Source organism: Naegleria fowleri (assembly GCF_008403515.1).
Source record: "Naegleria fowleri strain ATCC 30894 chromosome Unknown tig2, whole genome shotgun sequence".
Classification (NCBI taxonomy): Eukaryota; Heterolobosea; class Eutetramitea; order Acrasida; family Naegleriidae; genus Naegleria; species Naegleria fowleri.
This window is the reverse complement of record NW_025407934.1, coordinates 545,313-565,930: the sequence shown is the minus strand read 5'-3', so window position 1 is coordinate 565,930 and position 20,618 is coordinate 545,313. Positions and strand designations below refer to the sequence as shown.

The 20,618-nt window shown below is 37.5% G+C and overlaps 13 protein-coding genes across 13 annotated transcripts; 9 read left to right on the top strand and 4 right to left on the bottom strand.

The window, feature by feature from the left end:
* Positions 1 to 199: 199 nt before the first annotated feature.
* Positions 200 to 2,002, top strand: FDP41_000534 (uncharacterized protein; the record flags this gene model as incomplete). Its single annotated transcript, XM_044708853.1, has 1 exon — positions 200 to 2,002. The coding sequence occupies one exon, from the start codon at positions 200 to 202 to the stop codon at positions 2,000 to 2,002; it is 1,803 nt and encodes a 600-aa protein (XP_044569348.1).
* Positions 2,003 to 2,146: 144 nt separating this feature from the next.
* Positions 2,147 to 3,240, top strand: FDP41_000533 (uncharacterized protein; the record flags this gene model as incomplete). The annotated part of the gene is made up of 4 exons (XM_044708842.1): positions 2,147 to 2,526; positions 2,692 to 2,702; positions 2,764 to 2,871; positions 2,930 to 3,240. The coding sequence occupies 4 exons, from the start codon at positions 2,147 to 2,149 to the stop codon at positions 3,238 to 3,240; spliced, it is 810 nt and encodes a 269-aa protein (XP_044569347.1).
* A 507-nt stretch (positions 3,241 to 3,747) lies between these two features.
* Positions 3,748 to 5,403, bottom strand: FDP41_000532 (uncharacterized protein; the record flags this gene model as incomplete). The annotated part of the gene is made up of 1 exon (XM_044708832.1): positions 3,748 to 5,403. The coding sequence occupies one exon, from the start codon at positions 5,401 to 5,403 to the stop codon at positions 3,748 to 3,750; it is 1,656 nt and encodes a 551-aa protein (XP_044569346.1).
* Positions 5,404 to 5,886: 483 nt separating this feature from the next.
* On the top strand, positions 5,887 to 7,071 carry FDP41_000531 (uncharacterized protein; the record flags this gene model as incomplete). The annotated part of the gene is made up of 1 exon (XM_044708821.1): positions 5,887 to 7,071. One exon carries the CDS (start codon positions 5,887 to 5,889, stop codon positions 7,069 to 7,071), a length of 1,185 nt encoding a protein of 394 aa, XP_044569345.1.
* Positions 7,072 to 7,279: 208 nt separating this feature from the next.
* FDP41_000530 (uncharacterized protein) lies at positions 7,280 to 8,701 on the bottom strand (the record flags this gene model as incomplete). The annotated part of the gene is made up of 5 exons (XM_044708810.1): positions 7,280 to 7,738; positions 7,798 to 8,147; positions 8,200 to 8,428; positions 8,484 to 8,531; positions 8,585 to 8,701. 5 exons carry the CDS (start codon positions 8,699 to 8,701, stop codon positions 7,280 to 7,282), a joined length of 1,203 nt encoding a protein of 400 aa, XP_044569344.1.
* A 238-nt stretch (positions 8,702 to 8,939) lies between these two features.
* On the top strand, positions 8,940 to 9,725 carry FDP41_000529 (uncharacterized protein; the record flags this gene model as incomplete). The annotated part of the gene is made up of 1 exon (XM_044708798.1): positions 8,940 to 9,725. The coding sequence occupies one exon, from the start codon at positions 8,940 to 8,942 to the stop codon at positions 9,723 to 9,725; it is 786 nt and encodes a 261-aa protein (XP_044569343.1).
* Positions 9,726 to 9,824: 99 nt separating this feature from the next.
* On the bottom strand, positions 9,825 to 10,484 carry FDP41_000528 (uncharacterized protein; the record flags this gene model as incomplete). The annotated part of the gene is made up of 1 exon (XM_044708787.1): positions 9,825 to 10,484. The coding sequence occupies one exon, from the start codon at positions 10,482 to 10,484 to the stop codon at positions 9,825 to 9,827; it is 660 nt and encodes a 219-aa protein (XP_044569342.1).
* A 489-nt stretch (positions 10,485 to 10,973) lies between these two features.
* Positions 10,974 to 13,478, top strand: FDP41_000527 (uncharacterized protein; the record flags this gene model as incomplete). Its single annotated transcript, XM_044708776.1, has 1 exon — positions 10,974 to 13,478. The coding sequence occupies one exon, from the start codon at positions 10,974 to 10,976 to the stop codon at positions 13,476 to 13,478; it is 2,505 nt and encodes an 834-aa protein (XP_044569341.1).
* A 164-nt stretch (positions 13,479 to 13,642) lies between these two features.
* Positions 13,643 to 14,207, bottom strand: FDP41_000526 (uncharacterized protein; the record flags this gene model as incomplete). The annotated part of the gene is made up of 2 exons (XM_044708765.1): positions 13,643 to 13,815; positions 13,952 to 14,207. 2 exons carry the CDS (start codon positions 14,205 to 14,207, stop codon positions 13,643 to 13,645), a joined length of 429 nt encoding a protein of 142 aa, XP_044569340.1.
* A 796-nt stretch (positions 14,208 to 15,003) lies between these two features.
* Positions 15,004 to 15,756, top strand: FDP41_000525 (uncharacterized protein; the record flags this gene model as incomplete). Its single annotated transcript, XM_044708754.1, has 1 exon — positions 15,004 to 15,756. The coding sequence occupies one exon, from the start codon at positions 15,004 to 15,006 to the stop codon at positions 15,754 to 15,756; it is 753 nt and encodes a 250-aa protein (XP_044569339.1).
* Positions 15,757 to 16,354: 598 nt separating this feature from the next.
* Positions 16,355 to 17,842, top strand: FDP41_000524 (uncharacterized protein; the record flags this gene model as incomplete). The annotated part of the gene is made up of 1 exon (XM_044708743.1): positions 16,355 to 17,842. One exon carries the CDS (start codon positions 16,355 to 16,357, stop codon positions 17,840 to 17,842), a length of 1,488 nt encoding a protein of 495 aa, XP_044569338.1.
* Positions 17,843 to 18,443: 601 nt separating this feature from the next.
* FDP41_000523 (uncharacterized protein) lies at positions 18,444 to 20,210 on the top strand (the record flags this gene model as incomplete). The annotated part of the gene is made up of 1 exon (XM_044708732.1): positions 18,444 to 20,210. One exon carries the CDS (start codon positions 18,444 to 18,446, stop codon positions 20,208 to 20,210), a length of 1,767 nt encoding a protein of 588 aa, XP_044569337.1.
* Positions 20,211 to 20,220: 10 nt separating this feature from the next.
* FDP41_000522 (uncharacterized protein) lies at positions 20,221 to 20,610 on the top strand (the record flags this gene model as incomplete). Its single annotated transcript, XM_044708721.1, has 1 exon — positions 20,221 to 20,610. One exon carries the CDS (start codon positions 20,221 to 20,223, stop codon positions 20,608 to 20,610), a length of 390 nt encoding a protein of 129 aa, XP_044569336.1.
* Positions 20,611 to 20,618: the final 8 nt, after the last annotated feature.

The window sequence follows — 20,618 nt, the reverse complement described above, 5'->3', positions numbered from 1 at the left end:
ATTTGAGAAAATCTTGATAAGCGAGGTCAGAGATGAGCGAGAATATAACATTTCAATTTATTCCGAGACTACATTTGAAAGGATGATTGAGGATCATGCAATATTTATTCTTTTTTGTGTACATAATACGAGCGAGGTCGTTAGGTTCAAAGAGACATTACCAATCCATTGTAATTGTGATTCATCTAGTACCTCCACAATGAGCGTTTCAACTTGGTATTACAAAAAGTATTTTAGAAAACATAAATTGGTTTCTTCCGTCTTGACGGATGTTAATCGAGCTTGGCAAAAAGCTTTTAACAAAATATTGAAAGAAAACGATGTATCAAAAGGAATCAAACTCATTACTTATTGTTTTAGATTTTTGGGATGGGCTCAAGATTTATTGAAATATGGAGCTGTCTGTGAATCTATCCATCACGGAAATTCCATTTACATGCATTTATTAAAATTATGTGAAGCATGCACAAACAACCAGGAACTTTATAGTATCATCATGAAAGAATATAACGGCGTTTTCGATGAAGAGATGGAAAATTTTACAACAAATTCTGAATATTCAGTACTTTATCCTAAAGCACCCAAAGTAACAAAGTTGGAAAACACACAACAAGAGAAGGTTCATAACTTTGGATGTTATCTTTCTGAAATTAAGAAATTCTATGAATATTTTGGAGATCTTGATCGCTTTCATTCCATCTTCTCCATCACTAACAAATCACTAGGACAAAACTTGTATATCTTACAGTCAAGCGATGAAAGCCCTTCAGATACCTATCCAATGGTTCATTGTTGCATGAGTGGATTAGTTGTGCTGATACATGAAAACAAGAGTTTAACATTTACTGGAATTCCCATTATTCCCAGTGTTTCATTTGCATGGACTCCATCATCAAAAAAACCTAAAGAGCGTTCGACAAACTTTAACACAGAGACGACATTATTTGTAAAGTATGAAAAACAATTCCACAGAAAATTGATTTGTTGGAATTCTTATTGGAAGGAGTGGAGCGTTATTTCATGTAGAGATCTTTGTTTGCTCGATACTAATTCTTGCAAGGATTTATTGTGTGAATATGAAGAGAGCAGTGAGGTATTCGAACAAATTCACTGCTTTACCCTAATAGTTGATGAAGATGAGCAAACTCATACCTCCATCATTGTTGGCTTTACGTGTCTTTTTAATGACGACACATTCCAGCAAGGGTTTGTTACAGACTCTACAGACCTCCAACCCTATCTTCGTTTCACAAGAAACAATGCACTGCCATTTGTTTCAAGTTTCATCTCTCCTATTTATTCTTCACGAGCCATTCCATCAATTTCATCTACCAGTTTACTACAACAAGTCATGCTGAGCTTGCAAGCTGCATTGCAATCAATATTTGAAGACAGTCCTTCAGAGATTGAGATGATTGAAGTCATGCAAAAGGACATGGCGACTTATGAAAAAACGACCATTTTTCATATCAAAGCACCATTTAATCACTTCAGAATCACTCTTTCAAAGTTTATTCACAATTATTCAGACTGTGTCTTTAAGAATTTCGCTCAATTTCCAAAATCTATCACGCATGACTTGTGTTTCAGTTACATGAAATGGATAGATGAAGATTTTGAAAAGAATTTTTCCTTATTGCTTCAGCAATCGAGTCAGGAACGAGTTTCCTCCTGTGGAAATACCATTCAAATACTTGGTGACTATTTGAGACAGCAATTAGAGTTGCTCGTTCAACTAGAGAATCAATTATTGAACTTGTATGATGCAGGGAGAGAAATGGACTTTACCAATATTAGCCTCAAAATCTCCACGTTCAAAGTAGAGCTGCATTCTCTCATCAAGAGTATTCTCATTCACATGAAGAAGCAACTCTCTCATTATTCTCCAGAAGTTGTGAAAAGAGAACAAATCTTGAAGACATTGAGAAATTGTCTAAGGGCCACTGAAAACTCAAAAATTCGATCTCTCCTTCTCCAACTCGGTACTCATATGAAACGATAAATGAATGTACTGCCTTCAAACCATGGTTTCAGACTTCTCTCGTCACTACTCCATTCAAATCTTTCAAAATTTTCATTAACTAGTCAACATGATCCATTTTCCATTCGCAATGCTCTTGAAATTGAAAATTTTCAACACAAAAAAATGTCTTCCGCAGTTGTCGCTCAAGTCTCATCAGAAGCCTCTACCAACACCACCACTTCGGGAGCCTCTACTTATGAGAAGAAACCAAAATCTCAAACCTTTGATAATGATGAACAATTAAAAGCAAAAGGTTTTCCATTGGAAACCAAATGGACCTTTTGGTATGCCAACACTAAAGTGGATAAAGAAGGTCATCCACAAGACCAGCAACAACAACAAGATAACGGAAGTCATTACCGTGATTGTTTGAACAAGTTGGCTACCGTTTCAACAATTGCTGAATTTTGCAAAGTTTATGCCTATCTTCAAAAGCCAAGTAAATTGCCAAAGAATAGTAACATTTCATTATTTAGACATGAAGTTGTTCCAATGTGGGAATCGTATGTATAGTATTATATATCATCATGATTTAGTAATCACATAATTTGTTGGTCCGATTCAATGCTCGGAATGATGAAAATTCAAAACTCATCGATGGCACTTCGAATTCATGAATGCTCGGGTCTGCATTATTTCCAAAACAACATTATCATTGAACAACATAGATTCCCTCAAGGTACGTACAAGAGAAAAATTCTTACTCTTCCTCTATAACTAATGCAAATTGAATTCAACAGGTGGATGTTGGATGGTGAGAATTAGAAAAGGAGAAAATGGCCAAACATCAACACTCATTGACAGATTGTGGGAACAACTCATCTTTTCTTCCATTTGTGAACAATTTGGTAAGTTGACATTGGTAAAAGCTCATTTCAATGACCACTCTTGAACTACTACCAAAAGAAACTGGAAACGTTGTTGGATGCGTTTTGAGTTTGAGAACTAAGGAAGATGTATTGCAGGTTTGGAACAAGAATTCTAATAATCATGCAGATAGAATTCATATTTGTGACCGCTTCAAGTGGATTTTGCACTTTGGGGAAGGAGTTGTTGTTCAATATAAACACAACAAGCTCTCTATTAAGGATGGAAGTACATTCCGTAATGCTCGTACCTTCATGGTTTCAGGAAATGAAACTTCTGATGTTACACGTTCTGTGGACGATGAGACAGAACCAACCCCAGTGAGCCAAAAACAACCAGTTTTTGAATAAATTCACTTTACCTTTTTCAGGTTGAAGGACTATCTCTTGTCTCGTTCGACCATAATAAAGAACTCTTAGATATAAATAATATAAACCTTTTATATTATTTATATTTATATTTTAATACAAGAGAAATGAATCGAATTTCTAATATTCCAACAGATTCACTTGTGGGAGAAACGATTTCTCCACTCACTGCACAACAGTTACAATTCGAGCGGTGTTTCTCAATTTGCATTAGTATTAGGAAGTACATCTCTTTACACTAAAATGATTCAGAATCAAGTGGATGTAAACTCATCCATGGTGAATGGTTCCATTTTGGAAATGCATTATTATCTGAACAAATGACAAGAATTACTTCGTCAAGGATGTGCCATTCAAGTTATGTTTATTGGTGTTCAAACAAGACAGTAAAACAGGACGATTTCATTGTCACACAACTTGGGACTGGTTTCTCATTCAGAACCACTATTTGATTCGATTGAAGAATCTTGTAAATGCAAGAAATAGAGTTTAATGATCGTTTATTTTAGAAGAGTTTCCTCCAATAAAGTTACGAAGCATAGATATTCTGTGCATCAATCGTCGAGCCTCAAAAAAGTCATCTTCATCTTCCTCATTGTAAAATGAACCGAGCTCAAATCTTGTATTCGATTTTGTCACCTTATCCGAATTGTCGTTGTTAGGCGAGTCTTCTTCAATTTTTTTGACATTGTGTTTTGAAGATGCTTGTTCAAGAGTTTTGATGCTGTCCTTTAGGCTGATTGTAATTGTTTCTGGTTTGAAAGATTGTTGTACAGATGTAGAGAAGGTTGGAGTTGTGTGTGGCCTCTGAACATCGTGAGAGGCAATCGCTTTAGTAAGCGAGGAGGAGGATGTTCGAGCAGCAGAGGAAGAAGGGGGTTGTTTGACCACATAATTATCTAATGAAACACCTTTCCTTTGAGCGAGGAGCTCTCTCAACGATCCCTTTTGAGGTTGTTGTTGCGGTGCTTGTTTAGCATTGGACAACGAGGTGGATTTTGAAGCTGATGTCACAACAGAGTTGGAAGTTGAAACCTTTTTTGAAGTGTTTTCGGTCTGCCCTTCTTTCTTTGTTAAAGATTTGCTTCTCTGATTGCTCTGCTGAGGATTTGCCTCAGGATTAAAACGCACTTTTTTGGCACTGGAGGACCTGCTGTTGCTACCGCCATCCGTGGAGGAATTCTTGCTGGACTTGGACAGATCGAGACTTGTCGTGACTTTTGAATTGTGCAACATGGACTTGGAAAATCTTTTCGATCCACTGGATGAGTTTAGTTTTTGTTGAGGATTTGATTTTTCGCCAACTTCATCCAACAAGCCTGCCAAACAGAATGCTTTTGGTGTGTTGTCTTCCTTCTCGGGTTTCTTGACACTGGCAGCAATTATTTTGCGAAGATCATCTGGCTTAAAGTAGTTTTTCGTTTGAGACTCCTCCTCTCTCGATCCTTTTCGCCATAATCGATGTGCATCATTTCTGGCTCGTATTCGGGCCTCTAGTTGTTTTTTGAATGATGTCTCATAAAAAGGTTCCTCTTGATTGAAGTTGTTCAACGCCTTAAATGTTTGTGAAGAAAAATCCATATTGTTTACATGTTGTTGAAAGCTTCCCGTTGGTGCTTCCGATGGGGCCACTTTGTGAGTGGTTTTCCTTCGAAGATCATCGTTGAGTTTTGACACTGTAGATTTTCGTTTGTCCACAGTTTTGACATCAAGTGTCATCTGTTGTAAATTATTCATTTCTTCCAAGAAGCTTTCCGATTCAGCAATGAACGAGTCGTCCAATCCTTTGGAAGGTTTATGTTGAGAAAACGATTTAAAATAATGATGATCATCCACTGAATTGTTTTTTGAAGAGTCGCTTGATTTGGGTCTTGGATAGAGCTGTGAATTGGTTGCAAATTTAGCTTGTTGTAGTTTCTTCTCTCTCTGTTCCAGAAACGCTTGAAAAGGATTGCTTTTTTCCTTTCGGAACGTGTTGAAGGCTTCCGACCTTAAAGGCTCATCCTCGTATTCATGAAATAAATCAACATAAGGATCCTCTTCCGAGTCCTTTGTATTAAGTATTGATTCCTTTCCATTATCTTTCTCATAATCATCCTGAGGAAACCCGTCATGAAGTTGATGAGAATTATTTTCATAATTCATCTTGCTCGTCATGGCCAAGAAGAACGTTTAAATAACTCTCTCAAGAGAAACGAGTTATTTTTTTTCTGTAACGGTCAAAGGCGCCAAAGGCTTTGTCAAGTTTGGAATCGATACAAGAGAGTTTTTTGGAAATCAATAGATTGGACAAAAGATTGAAGGACTTACAATTCTTGTCGTGATATATCTTTCGAAAATTACAATCACCAAGGAAAAGCAATTGGAACGATCTGTGTCGTCGATTCATGGTTCGTCTGTTCTGACCTCTTGAAAGAGCACACTGCGAATGTTGAAACTCGCTTTCAAATGTTCTTTCCAACGAAGAAGAAGAAGAAGAGCAGTCACTGAAGAATCACAGTGTTCTCTCACGCGAACATGTAACTATAGAGCAGAGCCAACAATCATCTCCATCAAAAAATTTCCTTTAAAATTGACAGTTTGGAGCAAATCAGGTCCTTCAACAAAAAAAATCAAGTTCAAAACATTATGAAAACTCAACTTGTCTTTTGCTCTGCTATTGCTGTATTGTTCTTCCTTTGTCAATTCACATTGGCGATCGATGTGAATACTTCACTCTATCCAAAACTTGCTGTCTGTAAAAGAAAAATTGAAATTGTGAGAGAATTGCAAACCATTCGTTTTGTTACAAAGGCAGGCTGCATTGATAGAAGAAACGCTACTGCTATTGGCGCTTTTGCTGATCTTGAATTCTTTGCTTCTATCGCTAAATTTCCAATGCTTGGTATGAATGCCAAGACAGTTGTCACTCCTCCACAAAGTGGTAAACCCATCACTGTAGTGGTTGGTAATGCTTTTGGATTTGATGAAGTTATTGAATACAGGGAAACAAATGGAAAGGAAGGTTTCCAACCTGGTAATGACACTCTGGTGAGAAGTGTACGTTTGGGACAAGTGAATTGGAAGGTCGATTCATTGACAAGAACTCCATTGAATGATGCCAACACCTCCTATGTCTATCAAGCAGTTGTTTCTGCCACAGTCCCAAACTTTTGTTCCATCAAGATTTCTGCAATGGTTACTTCAGATGCAGTGACTTTCACTTCACCGAAAATGGTCAACAGAACTGGAGTGGTTCAAGTGTTGAATCCATCCACTTTGAAGGTCTCCATGGAAGTCAATGGAATTACCTACACTGCAGATGATTCATTGGTTGCTTTTGGCACCATTGTTGCTTTCAGAGGTAATCGAAGAGATAAACCAATTCAACCATCCAATGAGGAAAAGCCAGACGATGCCACCGATGATCAAACTGTGAATCAATTTGATGATGATGTCAGCTCACAATTGGGTGGAAACAACGTTGCGTCTGTTCCAAGAGGTTTCTTCTCATTCCAAAATTTCATTTCTCGTTGGAACACTTCTGCTCCAACAGTTATCACAAGAGGTAAATTTGTGCAATCTCCAATGGTTCCATTCCAACCAAGTCAAGATGGTGAATCAACTTTGAGAGATCGAGTGGATAGCAATGCTGCTTTGGTTAGATTTTATATGGCTATCACTGAACGTGTTGATTCCTTTGTTTGGGATCCTAGCACTGGTTCGTCTGAAGACTCTTCTTATTTGAGTAATAGTGCTGCAAGAAATGGAGCAACTGGTTTCGTTGCATCATTGATTGTTGCTTTGGTTGCCTTGATTGCATTCTTGTTTTAAATGATGAAGAGGGATGATGCATTCATGGTCACAATTCAACCATATGTAAATGATGAATAAACAAATTTAACAACACTTTACAAAAATTCAACATTGTTAAGGAATACAATATTGAAGGGCGTTCTTTTCTCTCTGCGAATTCTCATCTGAAGTGGATAAGATATTGACCTTAGATTGAAAATATTGGCATGTCCTTGTTAAACCTCATCTATTGTTTGGTAACATTGTTTTGAACGTATGTGTCAAACGTTTGCAATAGCTCTACTTTTTCTGGATATGAAATGAATGCATTCTCAAAACTGAATCGCATGATCTTAAGTAATTCCTCATTTGTAAAGTTATAAAGTCGTTGAATTTTGTACAATTCTTTGGAAAGAGTGATATTGCTCATAAGGGTGTTATCCGTACACACGCAAACAGCAATGCCTTTGCGGAAATAAAATGGCAATGGATGATCTGCATAACTAGGTGTAGCTTTTGTTTGGAAATTGCTAGTCACACAAATTTCCAAAGCGATGTTTCTGGCCCGTACGTATTCTAATAGCTTTAGGTCTTGAAATAATTTTGTTCCATGCCCAATTCGTTGCACACCACAGTTAATTATAGCGTCTTTGATATAATCAGATCCAGCAGCTTCACCACTATGACATGTAGCCATTAAATAGTTCTAAATTGTTTGTAACAATCAATGAAGTATGAACATAATGTTGAAATTTCAATAATTACCTCATGAACCAATTGAAATGATCGTCTATGTAAACTTGCAGGATATTCTAATTCTTTAGATGCCAAGTCAAATGCCACTGTTTTTGCATGAGAATATTTAGTTGCAATCTCGGCCATTTCATAAACAACATCAGGGTTCATTTCTCTCAATCCACACACAATAATCCGTCCTGTAAATCCAGGTAATGTTCTCTCAGCATATTCAATGCCCCTAACAACTGAGTCCATGACTTGTTTCAAGGAGAGTCCTGAATTGGTATGCAGTATAGGTCCAAACCGAATCTCTAAATAGGTAGTATTTTCTTTGTATGCATCCTCACAAACCTCATACGTCACTCTTTCCAATGAATCTGAAAATTTGAATAATTATAGCAAGATTTTCGCTGAATGACGATGACTTACATTCACTCTTAAGTAAATCATTTGCAACAATATTATTGTAAAACCTTGTCAGAAAACACCTAATGTAAAAACCTACTTGCAAAACAGCACACGTAAATTTGAAAGCTTCCAAATATTGTTCCAAGCTTGCACAATTGTCAGGAATAATCAAATGCTTTGACAATTCAGCTTCGGTTTTTGCTGGCAAATTTAAGTGGTATCTATTAGCAAGATCTAGCATGGTTTGAATCTGTAAAAGAGTGTATATTAGTTCAAAATTGTTGAATGTATCACCAATTACATACTCTTAGAGAGCCATCCAAGTGTCTATGCAGCTCAGCTTTAGGTATTTTCTGAGAGTCTGTTGTCATCAAGATGACACTCATTTGTAAACAAAATAACAAACCTCTATCTGTTCTAAAGTAAACTTATTTTCAATCGAGCATGTTGGTGCCTCCATCTCAGCTGTTGTTGTTATCAAATTCGGAACAGCAGCAAAGGAAGAAGAACTATTCCTTGCCATCATTGAAACGCGATAATTCCTTATATTCTTTCCAAAATTCTCTTTCCTCAAATACTGTTGCCAAACTCCACAAGCGATGTTGTGAGTGTACTTTCCAATCATGTTCCGAACCATACTGTATGAGGACGCCGTCGAGAGAGTTGTCTTTTGTCTCTCACAGGCTTTTATCAAAGCAGAAAACAAAAAGAAAATATTTTTTGTAATTAAAAATTTTTGATAAAATTGCCCATCAACAAAAATGAACTCTCTGCTGCGTTCGGCCAGCAAGGTCCTCTCCACACCATCATCCTCTGCTAGCCATGTTTCATCACCATCCATGTTATTCCGTTTTAATTCAAGTAGTAACAACTTGATGAAGAGAATCATGTTCCCTTCAAATATTCATCATCAACAAATAGCTTTTTATCATCAGAATGTATTTTCTTTTAATACCAGTAAACAAGAGGTGAAAATTGGTGGCGAGGAATTGAATGAAAAGATTAGCGAAAATATTGAAATTAATACAAATCAAGAGGAACAACAAGAACCAGTGGTAGAGGAAGAAGCTACAACAAGTACCGGAGCAATTCGTCTCAGCAATATTGTTGGTGGTGAAACACCTGCTAAATATCAAGTCTATGTTCCTCCTGCACATACTAATTTACCAATGAACGAAGTGAGAGAATTGCATTTTGCCGTGGTTCAGGTTGGAGGACATCAATACAAGGTTACCAATGGAGATAGAATTACAGTTAATAGAATTCCAATTGAAGTTGGAACGCAAATTAAGTTGAACAAGATTTTGCTTGTTGGAGGCAAGGATTTCAGTGCTGTAGGTAGACCAATAGTGTCCAATGCTACCGTTTTAGCCACAGTTGAGCAACATACAAGATCTGCCTACGTTATTGCCTTCAAGAAAAGAAGAAGGAAAAACTCTAAAAGATTTAAGGGCTTCCAACAACAAATTTCAACCCTCCGTATTGATAGTGTCAAATTTGAGGGCCAAGCAAATGAAAGCGAATTGAAGGTTGTTTGCCACGAGTAAAATATAGGTTAATGAAATTCATGGTCAGCTGTAACACCATCATTCTAAATACAAATTTGCGAAATTTATGGAATTTGACTTTTCTCTGGCATGCTTGATTTATTTCTTTGTTTTCTTTTGAGCTACCTCATCTTCTTCGTCGTCTTCATCAGAATCTTCATCAGTTTCCTCATTGGCATTGTGAGATGTCGTTAATGAAGGTAATGGAGTTGATCGTGATGATTTCTTGCTGCTTACTGGTGCCCGCACAACTGTTCTGAACGGTTCTGAATTAAATGTCAATAATATCCTATTTTCTAACATGATGTGTACTAATAATCTGTATTTTTCAACTGTGTTGTCACTCGACGTTTCTCGGAATTTAAACTCCATTTTCACTTTGAGCGTGTTGTTTTTTGTGACATCAAATTCTTCTTTCGTTTTACCTTTCAATACTCGTTTTCCAGCTCGTTCTCTTTTCACGCATTTAACTTCTACATCATTTCTGTCATCAACAAGTTCCAATCTTGCAAATAAACCTCCATGATTAATCATCGGCATGACAATTCGTAATCCGTACTTGACCGAACTCAATAAATAATTCTCATCATGAAGTTTTTCAAATATATAATTTTTTGTGTCGATTGCTACTGTTTTAGGGTCAATTAATAATCTATCTCCGAGTATCGTCCTATTTAACTCTGTGATGACGCAATTATCAGCGCTGTAGCAACTTTTTTGATAGACCCTTGCTGATTTTTTACTACTGTATTTACTCATGATGTTCTGTCAATGATAATGTTGAATGTGATATTTGTTGTTGTCTCGGTTCAAATTTGCTTGTTTTGAAATATTTTGACGACGTCTACTACTTGTTGATGTGATCTTTGTTCCAACACAATTCTATTAACGTCAGAGGTATTTTTTCGTGAGTGAAACGAAGTGATAGCTGAAGCATTTATGGAAATTGATTTCAGACAAACCACGAGAGTCGTGAGATTTCTCCTCCTTGCAATGTCCCCTCTAGTCTTGTCAGGTGAATAATGAACAGTTTTCCTTATCATACACTTCTTGTTCCATCTTTCATTTAAAAATAACAAAAGAACCAGCTTGGCTCAGTACCATGCATGGTACTATTAGATGGCAAAGAACTATTAAAAAGCATTACATTGATCGCATCTCATCGCGGAAAGTCTTCATTAAAGAAGGCCAACTTTCACCTTCATCATCACCGTCATCAAACCACTACTAAATTTCATCACATAAAAAATGCAGGCTATATTTAAGAGAAAGAAGATTGCAAAATTTAATTTCCGTATCACTGTTCAGCACTTGATGAAGCTGCCAAAGAGTGGTATTATATTGTATATAACATGGAAACGAGGAAAGAAACACAAAGGAGAAACGAAAAAGGCCTTTGTAAAAGATAAAACGGCTGTTTGGGAAGAGGAAATTCAATTCAAAGGAACACTGTTTAAAAATTCAAAAGGAAAATATAAGAAAAAGTTTTTAGAATTGTACATACATGAAGTAGTCCGAGACAAGAAGAAGGGAGAAATAGGACACATATCCATTAATTTAGCAGATTTTTCTTCTCTGCAGATGGAGCCTCACTCCGAGATTAGAACATTTACTGTTCCGCTATGGGGAGGATCGTCCAACGGGGAGTTGAAAGTCAAGATTGAAAGCGAGCCTAGATTAAAATCTGGTGCTGATGATCTCACAAGTTTAAGTGAAAACACCACAATGACCGACGCAACCGAAGACAGTGAATATGATAACACAAAGAGAAAAGGCTTTAGGTCAAGCAAATTCAACAAGACTGGTGACGACGATGAGTACAACGAGGATGATGATCATTTCGGAGAGACTTATGACGATGATGAAGAATTTGGAGAGCAAAATTTTGATGAAGATCATTATCATGATGACGATTTACGAAGCGGAGGAAGCAACCAAAGTCAAAACCATTATGATGACGCTGAAATTCCAAGTTCACAGCAGTCAAAGAAATCATCGGTCAAACAAAGCCATGATTCTCTGGATGATCTGGATGATGAGGTTAGTGGAAGGTCCTCTTCCAATGTAAAGGAAGACTCTGAAGATGAGCAACCAGTGAAAAAACCGGTGATCAAATCTTTGGCTGGTATAAGTGCAGCAGAAAGAAGAAATGCTCTTAACAAGAATAATAACAGAAAAAAGCAAAATTTGAGTTTAACAAGTGAGGTGGATTCAGATGCTTTCTTGAAAAATCTTGAAAAAACTAATCAGACAATCCAAGAGCGAACAAAGCGAAACGAGAAAATCAACAGTGGACTTAATGTCACATCTCCAAGAAATACAATGTCCGAGGAGAGCATGACTGGAGATGAACACTCCAGTGGTGATGAAGCACGATTGGCTGAGGTTCAAAAACAGATCAAACAAGAACAGCTTGAGAAGAAAGCAATGCAAGAAAAACTCGAAAGATTACAGAGAGAAGCCAATGAAAGAGCTCTTATCGACTATGTTATTATCAACAAATCGCCGCAGTTTGAGAAAGAAATTGCTGTTTCTGCTCCAATTCTTTACAAATGCCTAAAACATTGGGATAGCTTCACTCCTGCAAATAATCAAGTTCTTTCGAAGATAACTAAGGCCCTTCAACAAGTTGTCCAAAAGAACGAAAACAACCAAACCAATCAATGTTATTGGTTATCTGTGATACTCTCCCTATTAACACTCCTACAAACAGATTTTCCTGTTTCTAGATCTCAAGAGCACGGTATTCAAATTGATTTACTCAAGCGAGTAGAGTCTTCAGCTATCAACGCAGGCAAAGGTGTTATGGATGACGTGTTACCACCGAAAGAAAACGTAATGGATGTAAAGGAAATGTTACAAACAGTTTATCAAGTACTCGATACAGATAAGCAACACAAAAACACTTTAATTATTAATTTCGGAGATTCTACAACAAATGAGGATGATTTTTCTTTCGACAGCCCAGTTTCTCAATTCAAAAACGAGTTGTTAACATTAGTGAACAAGATATTCATTCAATATTACCAAGATGTGATACGCCAACTGTTGCCTTTCTTATTCGAAGCACTATTTGGAAAACATGGCCAAATGTCACAAACTTCAAGTCCTATGAAAATCGTGAAATTATTTGAAAATTTTTACAAACTCTTCCAAGACAATTACATCTCCAAGACATTTACCGAACAATTCTTTGCACATGTATTTTACTTCATTAATTGCTTTGGATTCAACGCTATTTTATCCGGATCAAGAAGATATTGTAATATGGGCTCTGCAATCATGTTAAAGATGTGCGTTTCACAGCTTGAACAATGGGCTGATGAGAAAAAGTTTGGACTTGGCTCTACGAAGAGCATTAAGCGAGGACTCCTCCCAATCGTTGGACTTGTATATTTGAGACAAAGCTCAGATGTAATGATCATGAATAAGGCGTCACTTGTTGATGCAACCACACGACAAGAAGTATGTCCTGTGTTGTCTGCCACTCAATTAAGAAAGGTTTTAGAAAGCTATCAAAAGGACGATTTCGATCCTGACGTCGTTCCTCAGGCCGTTCTCAAATCTCTGCCAGCAGTTGACAAGAACAAACCTGCCAAATATTTACTCGATTCTACGGCCATCTTTAAGCCCGATTTAGAAAACCTCTCGCAAGATTCATCCTCTCTGAACATTATGAGCGACAGCATTTTCCAAAACAAGGTTCCTAAAGAGCTACGAGAAGAGGAAGACTTTGCTTTTCTGTTGCAATAGTGTGGTCAATGTATGAAATAAATGGTACAACCACTTTCATCATCATGTATACAGTTTTGAAACTCATTGTTGTGTCGGATTTATTATTAGTGATGATGGTGGAGGAATCTAGAGTGTTTTACCCCAAATAACAAAATTGAGGGAGTAATATTGTGTGAAGGGGGTTACTCCTTGTTCTGATACTGTTGGACTTTTCTTTCGAAATCTTTGATGAAGATAGCCAGTTCGGGTTCATATTGAGTTTCTGTTAAATTCATTGCTGTTTGTTTGATGCGGTCAATAATGGTTTGTTCCGTATCCTTGTCTGTTACTCTAATCAGACCTTGTGTGCCATCATCTGTTAATTCCGAGATGGAAATAATAAACAATTAAATTATTTAATATTATTATTCAATCAAAACGAAATGATTATAAAGTTTGATTATTTAAGTTCATCATCACCCAATACTAGCATGATGGTCCATATTACTTACCCAACTCAATAACAAATTTGGCATTCGCTGATGTTCTATGTACTACAATTTTCTTGCATTCAGTTTGTTGGTTGAAGTGTTCAATGGCTGGGAATTGTTTAACAACAACATTTCTTGAAATAGTATTTTCCACTCCTCCGTATGAATTATAAATTGCTGTGATTCTCTTTAAATTCGATGGAAACACAATCCGATTGTCCAAAATGTAATTCATAGACTTGAAGAGCCTTGGTTTCAAAACACGTGATGCAGACATTTTTTTTTATCACTGTCCATGCGTTTATTTGTTCGAAAATTCAAACGTTATTCATGGCTGTGTGTGCAATTAGTACAGTTAAAGGTGGTTCATGTCATCAAAGTTAGTGTAATTATTGTTGTAAATTTCAATTATTGTTTGTCATCAAGGTTAGTGTAAATTTCAAATATTGTTGTAAATTTCAATTATTATTCATGGTCGTGGGTATTTCATGTATAGTTTAAACTTGTTCAAATCAATGAAATTAGGATTAAAATCGTATTGTTGTTCAAATTCATTCCAGGTGAGTTTCAATTCTTCCATGAAAAAATGATTTCGTTTCATCCACATTTTAGTAATAGATCGATAAGCTTCCTTAGTAAATACTTTGTCCCATTTCTTACCCAATCCAACTTTAGCACCTGTTAGGCTATGGATATCTTGTTTAGTCTTGATGAGGTACAATAGTCGTTTGGAGAATTTCTACGTGATGCAGACATTTTTTCGAATTTTTATTGAGACTGATTTTGTTTCCTTGATTCAAGAACTCCCAGACACTTGTTTTCAACTTTCACATTGGCAAACCTTCATCATGAGGCAAAGATCACACGGTGATGTATCATGGTGCCGTGCAAAAGGGGCTTCTCTCATAATAGTTCGTGAATTCTGAGTCAACACAAATATTTGCGTTGGGAGGTCACAATCGTACTGCAGGCCAGGAATTTTTGCGACTCCAAGTTCTTTGCTTCCTCAAAATTCAAGGTATTAAAGGCCACACACCCTGTCGTGAATAATCATTGAAAAAAAACAATTCACAATGTTTTCAATTAAAAACAGCATTATTGGCACTTACAGTGTCTTTGACGACAGCAACAAGAAGAAATCTTTCGAGATTTCCCGTTGGAGCGGCTTGTTGCAATTTTTTGTAATTCTGTTCACTCTGGCAGAGGAAGTTTGGTATTTTCTTCGGAGACCATTCTTGTTGTTTCAACTGTATCACGAGTTCAACAAGAACGACTACAAGATTACAGTCTTTCCAATGAGTTTCTATGGTTTAACTCATGTGACTGTTCAACGGTGTCTTGGTGTTCACAACATGCATGAAACCATTCAAAGAGCACTTTCCTTGGCATTCATGTCTCTTTCATTTGTCTTGTCATTCACCATAAGTAACCAAATTGCTGGAATTGAAGAAGATAGAAAGAACAAGCCATGGAGACCTCTCATTCGTAAGCTTTGTTCCATTGATTTTGCTTACTTGCTCCTCATTCTCTCCACTGCAGTCTATCTCATTCATGGTTATGTAGAGGATGTCTTTTGGTATTGTGTGGTATGGGTAATCACTTTTGTTTTTCACAATCACTTGAAAGGTGATCAACTGTGGTGGTGTAAAAACTTGTGTAATCTTGTTGGAGCTTTTTGCATGCAAAGCTCTTGCTGCAAGATGATGACAGGTGGTCCAATCGATGATTTCTCAACTCTATTTTTCGCAGTCACGAGTCTCTACTTTTGGGCCATTATTGACATGCAGGATTTTAGAGATGGAAGGAGACAAGATTATTGGACGTGAAACATTTCCAATGCTCTTCAAAGATATGGAAACTGCAAGAAAGGCGTTCTTTGCAAAAGCTCTCTTCTCCTCTCTCATCTATGCCATGGCCATGGTGATCGTCTCGTGCAAAGATTTCAACTCCATTTCCAGCATCCAATGGGCGTGTTGTTCTGTATTGAATTTGGAATTTATTGGATTTGTAAAGGAAGTCTCGAACTGCTGAGAAACACTCCTACAGAACAAGACGATCGTACTTACAAGAAGTGTATTCCTGTTTGGTACTTGTCTCAATTGCTCACGTTCCCTGTGGTTCATGGTGTACTCTTTTCAGATTGTGGAAATCATGATTAAGGTGTATCTCTGTGAATAGAAATAATTGTGAAGATGAATAAAATTGTAAATATTTCCATCCATGAGGAATCATTATAATTACACTACCAGATTTGAGAGTAAAGAAATGTGAAAATGAATTTGCGTAACAAGGAGTAACGACCCAGCGCACTCCAATCGTCAATTTCGGACTCTAAAGTTTTCAAAAAACAAAATCCCTTTCATCGCGAGGAGTGGTGTGTGGCTACAAACGTATATATCGATCGGGTTGATCCATCCTCATCAAATGTTGCAAGAGTTCAAACAATTCTTTTCTCAAACGATCCAATCGAATCGTTTGCAAGGTGGTGTTGAATCCTCATCGGTAGTTTCGGATCAAACCAATTATGCAGTGGCTCTTACTTCTGTGGTGGGTGTTGGGTTTGCAGCAGCTCTCGTAGCTTCTTACAAGCTTTTCAAGAAACAATCAAAGAATGCACAAAAACCACCCTCGGACTTGAAGCCTTCCACCATCATGATTGCAACCATGAAAGATTTACAAATGTTGTACATGAAGGAAGAAGAAAAATCCTTTTTGAAACCTCAGTTGGATCCGAATGATGTTCTCATGAAAAAACCAAGAATTGGCGTCTTGCTTGTTAATCTAGGTACCCCCAAGGATGCCACTCCAAACTCTGTCTACAAGTATTTGAAACAATTTTTGATGGATGGTCGAGTGATCGATGCTCATCCTTGGCTCCGATTCGTGATCGTGAATCTCTTTATTGTTCCTTTTCGATACAAACACTCGACCAAAAACTACCAGAGTATTTGGAAATCGAATGATTTTACCGATGACAGTGCTTCTCCTCTCAAATATAATACTGAATTGATTTTGAAGCAATTGAGGGAAAGAGTGGTCGGAGAACAGGAGAAGCAACAACAACAACAACAACAACCATTTGATGTGGTCGTGGAATATGCCATGCGATATCAAGATCCATCCATTGAGGTTGGTCTAAACAAGTTGCGCCGAGAGCATCATTGCACGCATCTCATGATTTTACCTCTCTTCCCTCAATATGCTTCCGCTACGGTTGGATCCATTCATGAAGAATGCATGAGAGTCCTATCTCAGTGGCTTTCCATTCCTTCCTTAAATTTTGTCAATTCATTCCCAACCTATGATCCTTTCATTCGTTCAACCGTGAAAAGGATTGAGGAGGCTCTTCATAATCAATCCGAAGAAATTCAAAGCAAACATGGTATTGATCACGTACTTGTGAGTTATCATAGTCTTCCTCTCCATCATGAGACCAAGGGCTATAAGGAGAGAGAGGATTTAGATTTCTCATATTATGCTCAATGTCTGCAAACCACAAAGGCTGTCTTACAACAATTAGTGAACGCTCCTTTCAAGTTGGAAGAATCAAAAGGACATCCAGGTACCTATATCATTTCAGAATTTAAAGGAGAAATTTCCAAATTCTTTGCACACAAAGTCACTGTTGAAACCACTTTTCAGAGTCGTCTTGGAAAGCTGCCATGGCTCTCTCCATACACGACGACTGTGTTAGAGGAATTGGCGTTGGCTAAGAAGCGAGTTCTTATTGTTTGTCCATCATTTGTGACAGATTGCATTGAGACAGATCATGAATTAATGATTGAAGAAAGAGAGGAATTTCACTCGAGAGGAGGAGACTTGTACGTGTTGGTAAAATCAGTGAACGATGAATCAATCTTTGTGGAGGGACTGTATCAAATGATTTTGAATTATGGCAACGCATTACATTGAATTAATTATGGGATGCTGTCAATACGGTTCAATGAATTTTCTTACTTTTATTCACCGTTTTAGAAGCGAAATATGATGATTTTCCCTCTTGGTGTTGTGTCAGTAACAACAAAGTACACAAACACCCTAAAATATTTTTTCAAAATCGAAACGTGACTCGAAATTAATTGTCAGCCATCAATCGATTTGGGATCTCGTAACTGAAAAAATTTGTCTAACACCACTGTCTTGCTGAATATCTCCACGCTCTCCAGCACATCTTCTCTCTGCGGCACTCTCAGTTTTGACAGCATCTGCTTGGTTTGCATTCACAACAGCAATCTTGCACATCATCATCGTTCAACACGGTTGCGCTGTCATCAATCAATTTGAGAACAGCAATAAATCAACAACAACAGTTTTTATTGACAGCACTTGGAGTGAGTTGTGAGAGCAAAGAATATTCTCTCCTCTAGATCATCATCACTAATACAGCATAGGAATATTTATTTCCGTTTACTCATCTTTGCATCAGCAAGGAACAATTCCTGTCACTTGTCTCCGCTATTGATAGACTTTGAATATCGCCAACATGCTTGCTCTAAAACAAACAAAACAAAAAATGTTGGATGCCACCAGACCCAACAGCGCCCCAACATCACCAACATCTCCCACAAACATACATCATGACCAACATCATCATCATCATGAGACGCCCTTCTCTTCCTCTCCTTTAAGCCCAAAACAATCTCACAAATCAAATCCATCCCGAAGAGCCTCCTCTCGATTCACTTCCACCAATGCATCCAATTCTCAAAGACGTCTCTCTGTAAATCTTCTCCTCAACAAACTCACCAACATGAATGCCAATACTACGAGTTCGCACACGAATTATTCTCTCAACAACAACTCGAATTTTTCTGGCGCCCATTCTTTACTGTTGTCCTCGAACATCAACAACTCCATCACTACCAATGGCTTTAGTGCTCTTGGTAGTGAGAGCTTAACTATTCCTCAACTCACTCATCAAGGTAGTCAGATTATTATGGGAGTACCGTATAGAGAGGGTTGGGGTTATCGAAAAACCACCCATTGGCCCTATTTGTATAATAAGAGATATTTTGTATTGAAGAATCATCACTTGCGGATTTATCGAACACAAGAGGATTTTAAACAACATCAAATTTTGTCAGCTCAATTAATCAGTAATAATAGTGCACCTTCAAGCTTGAATAGTAGCAATACTTCTTATAATAATGGCTTCAATAGTTTTTCAGGTGGAACAAGTGTCAATAGTTCTTCCTCGCACAATAATAATTGTTATGAAGACGACAATACGAGTATTATTTCGACCACTCCTACCTCCTTAGCGGCCCTCACATCATCTCATAATAATAACCCTGTATTCACCGATCCTGCAAACATGATTAATGAATTCATCCTGTATAAAATTCCTCTCAAGTATTGCAAATTAACGAAATTTCATACGGTGAAGGGTAATGATGGACAACATTCAGCAGTCAATGTTCTTGATTATAGGAGTGAGGATCATGATTCGGGTGGAGCCGCCAACAACTGCCATGATGACACCTTTAAGGAAATTCAATCTTTTACAAAAACTACCGCTATCAATATCACTAATTCTGATGATGATGAATTGGAGGAGTTTGAATTGCACTTTTTACCTCCAGCAGATTATACAGGAAGTGGAGTTGTGGGATCTAAGAGTTACAAAATCAATCATCCAAATGGAGGAGAGAGCGATAAACAATCAGAAGATCATGCAAATACTCATGGAACAAACGAAGAGGGAGGCTCTTTCTCTGTAGCCAATTCCGCAGTTTTCAAACTCAAATTCAAGAAATCAAAGGAATTTAATCGAGCCATCGATTGGTTCTCAACATTGGATAAAGCAATTTTCCTTGCCAGTAAGGCTTCAGAGGAAGAAGAGAGATCCAGTTACGAGCAGAAGGAGAAAGTTTTTGACGAGGAAGAATGGCTCTCCAAGTACAAACAAGAGCAACAACAAGACATGATGGAATTACCAGTGTTTTTAAGACCTTTACAAATGCAAATGCAACACAACGAGGAGTTGTTGGATCAACAAGAGAAACTCAAGGCACAGCAAGAAAACAACTCACGATCCATGTCTCTTAAAAAGCGTTTATCCCTATACTTTACGGGAGGATCCAGCAGCAGCAACAACAACATCAATAGTACCACCACTGGTGGTCATACCAACTCTAATGGCAACAAGAGACACTCCAAAACTCTTGATATCAGTGCTAGTAATGTCGAATCGGACGATTCATCTTCGTACCACACACCTTCGTCTGGCAACGACCTCAAGAGAAGAAGTGGATACATTGTGGACGACAATTTCCCCTGAAATTACAGACATGGCCCAATTACAAAACTTGATTCGACAAAATGATGAAATTCTTGCCAATGAAGAAGGTAATGGATACAGCAGCAGCCATCAGCCTTCTTCTTCTTCTTCTCTAACTCCACCTTCAAAACCAGCATCGCCAGCAGGTGGATCCCTATTATCGGTCCACGCCGAAGAACAGAAAATGTCCAAGATGAAACGTCTTTCGACCAATTTGGCTGAATTTTTCTCCAAGAAAAAACCAACCACATCCACTAGTGGTTCTAACGGTGATCACCTGCATGCTTTCAATGATTCAGTGTCGGAGTGTCATTCCACAATATCGTCAGATCCATTAAAAAAGAAACAAGAAAAGAGGAAGAGCTTGTTTGGAAAGTTATTGTCATTGAATAAACATTAATTGTCTCG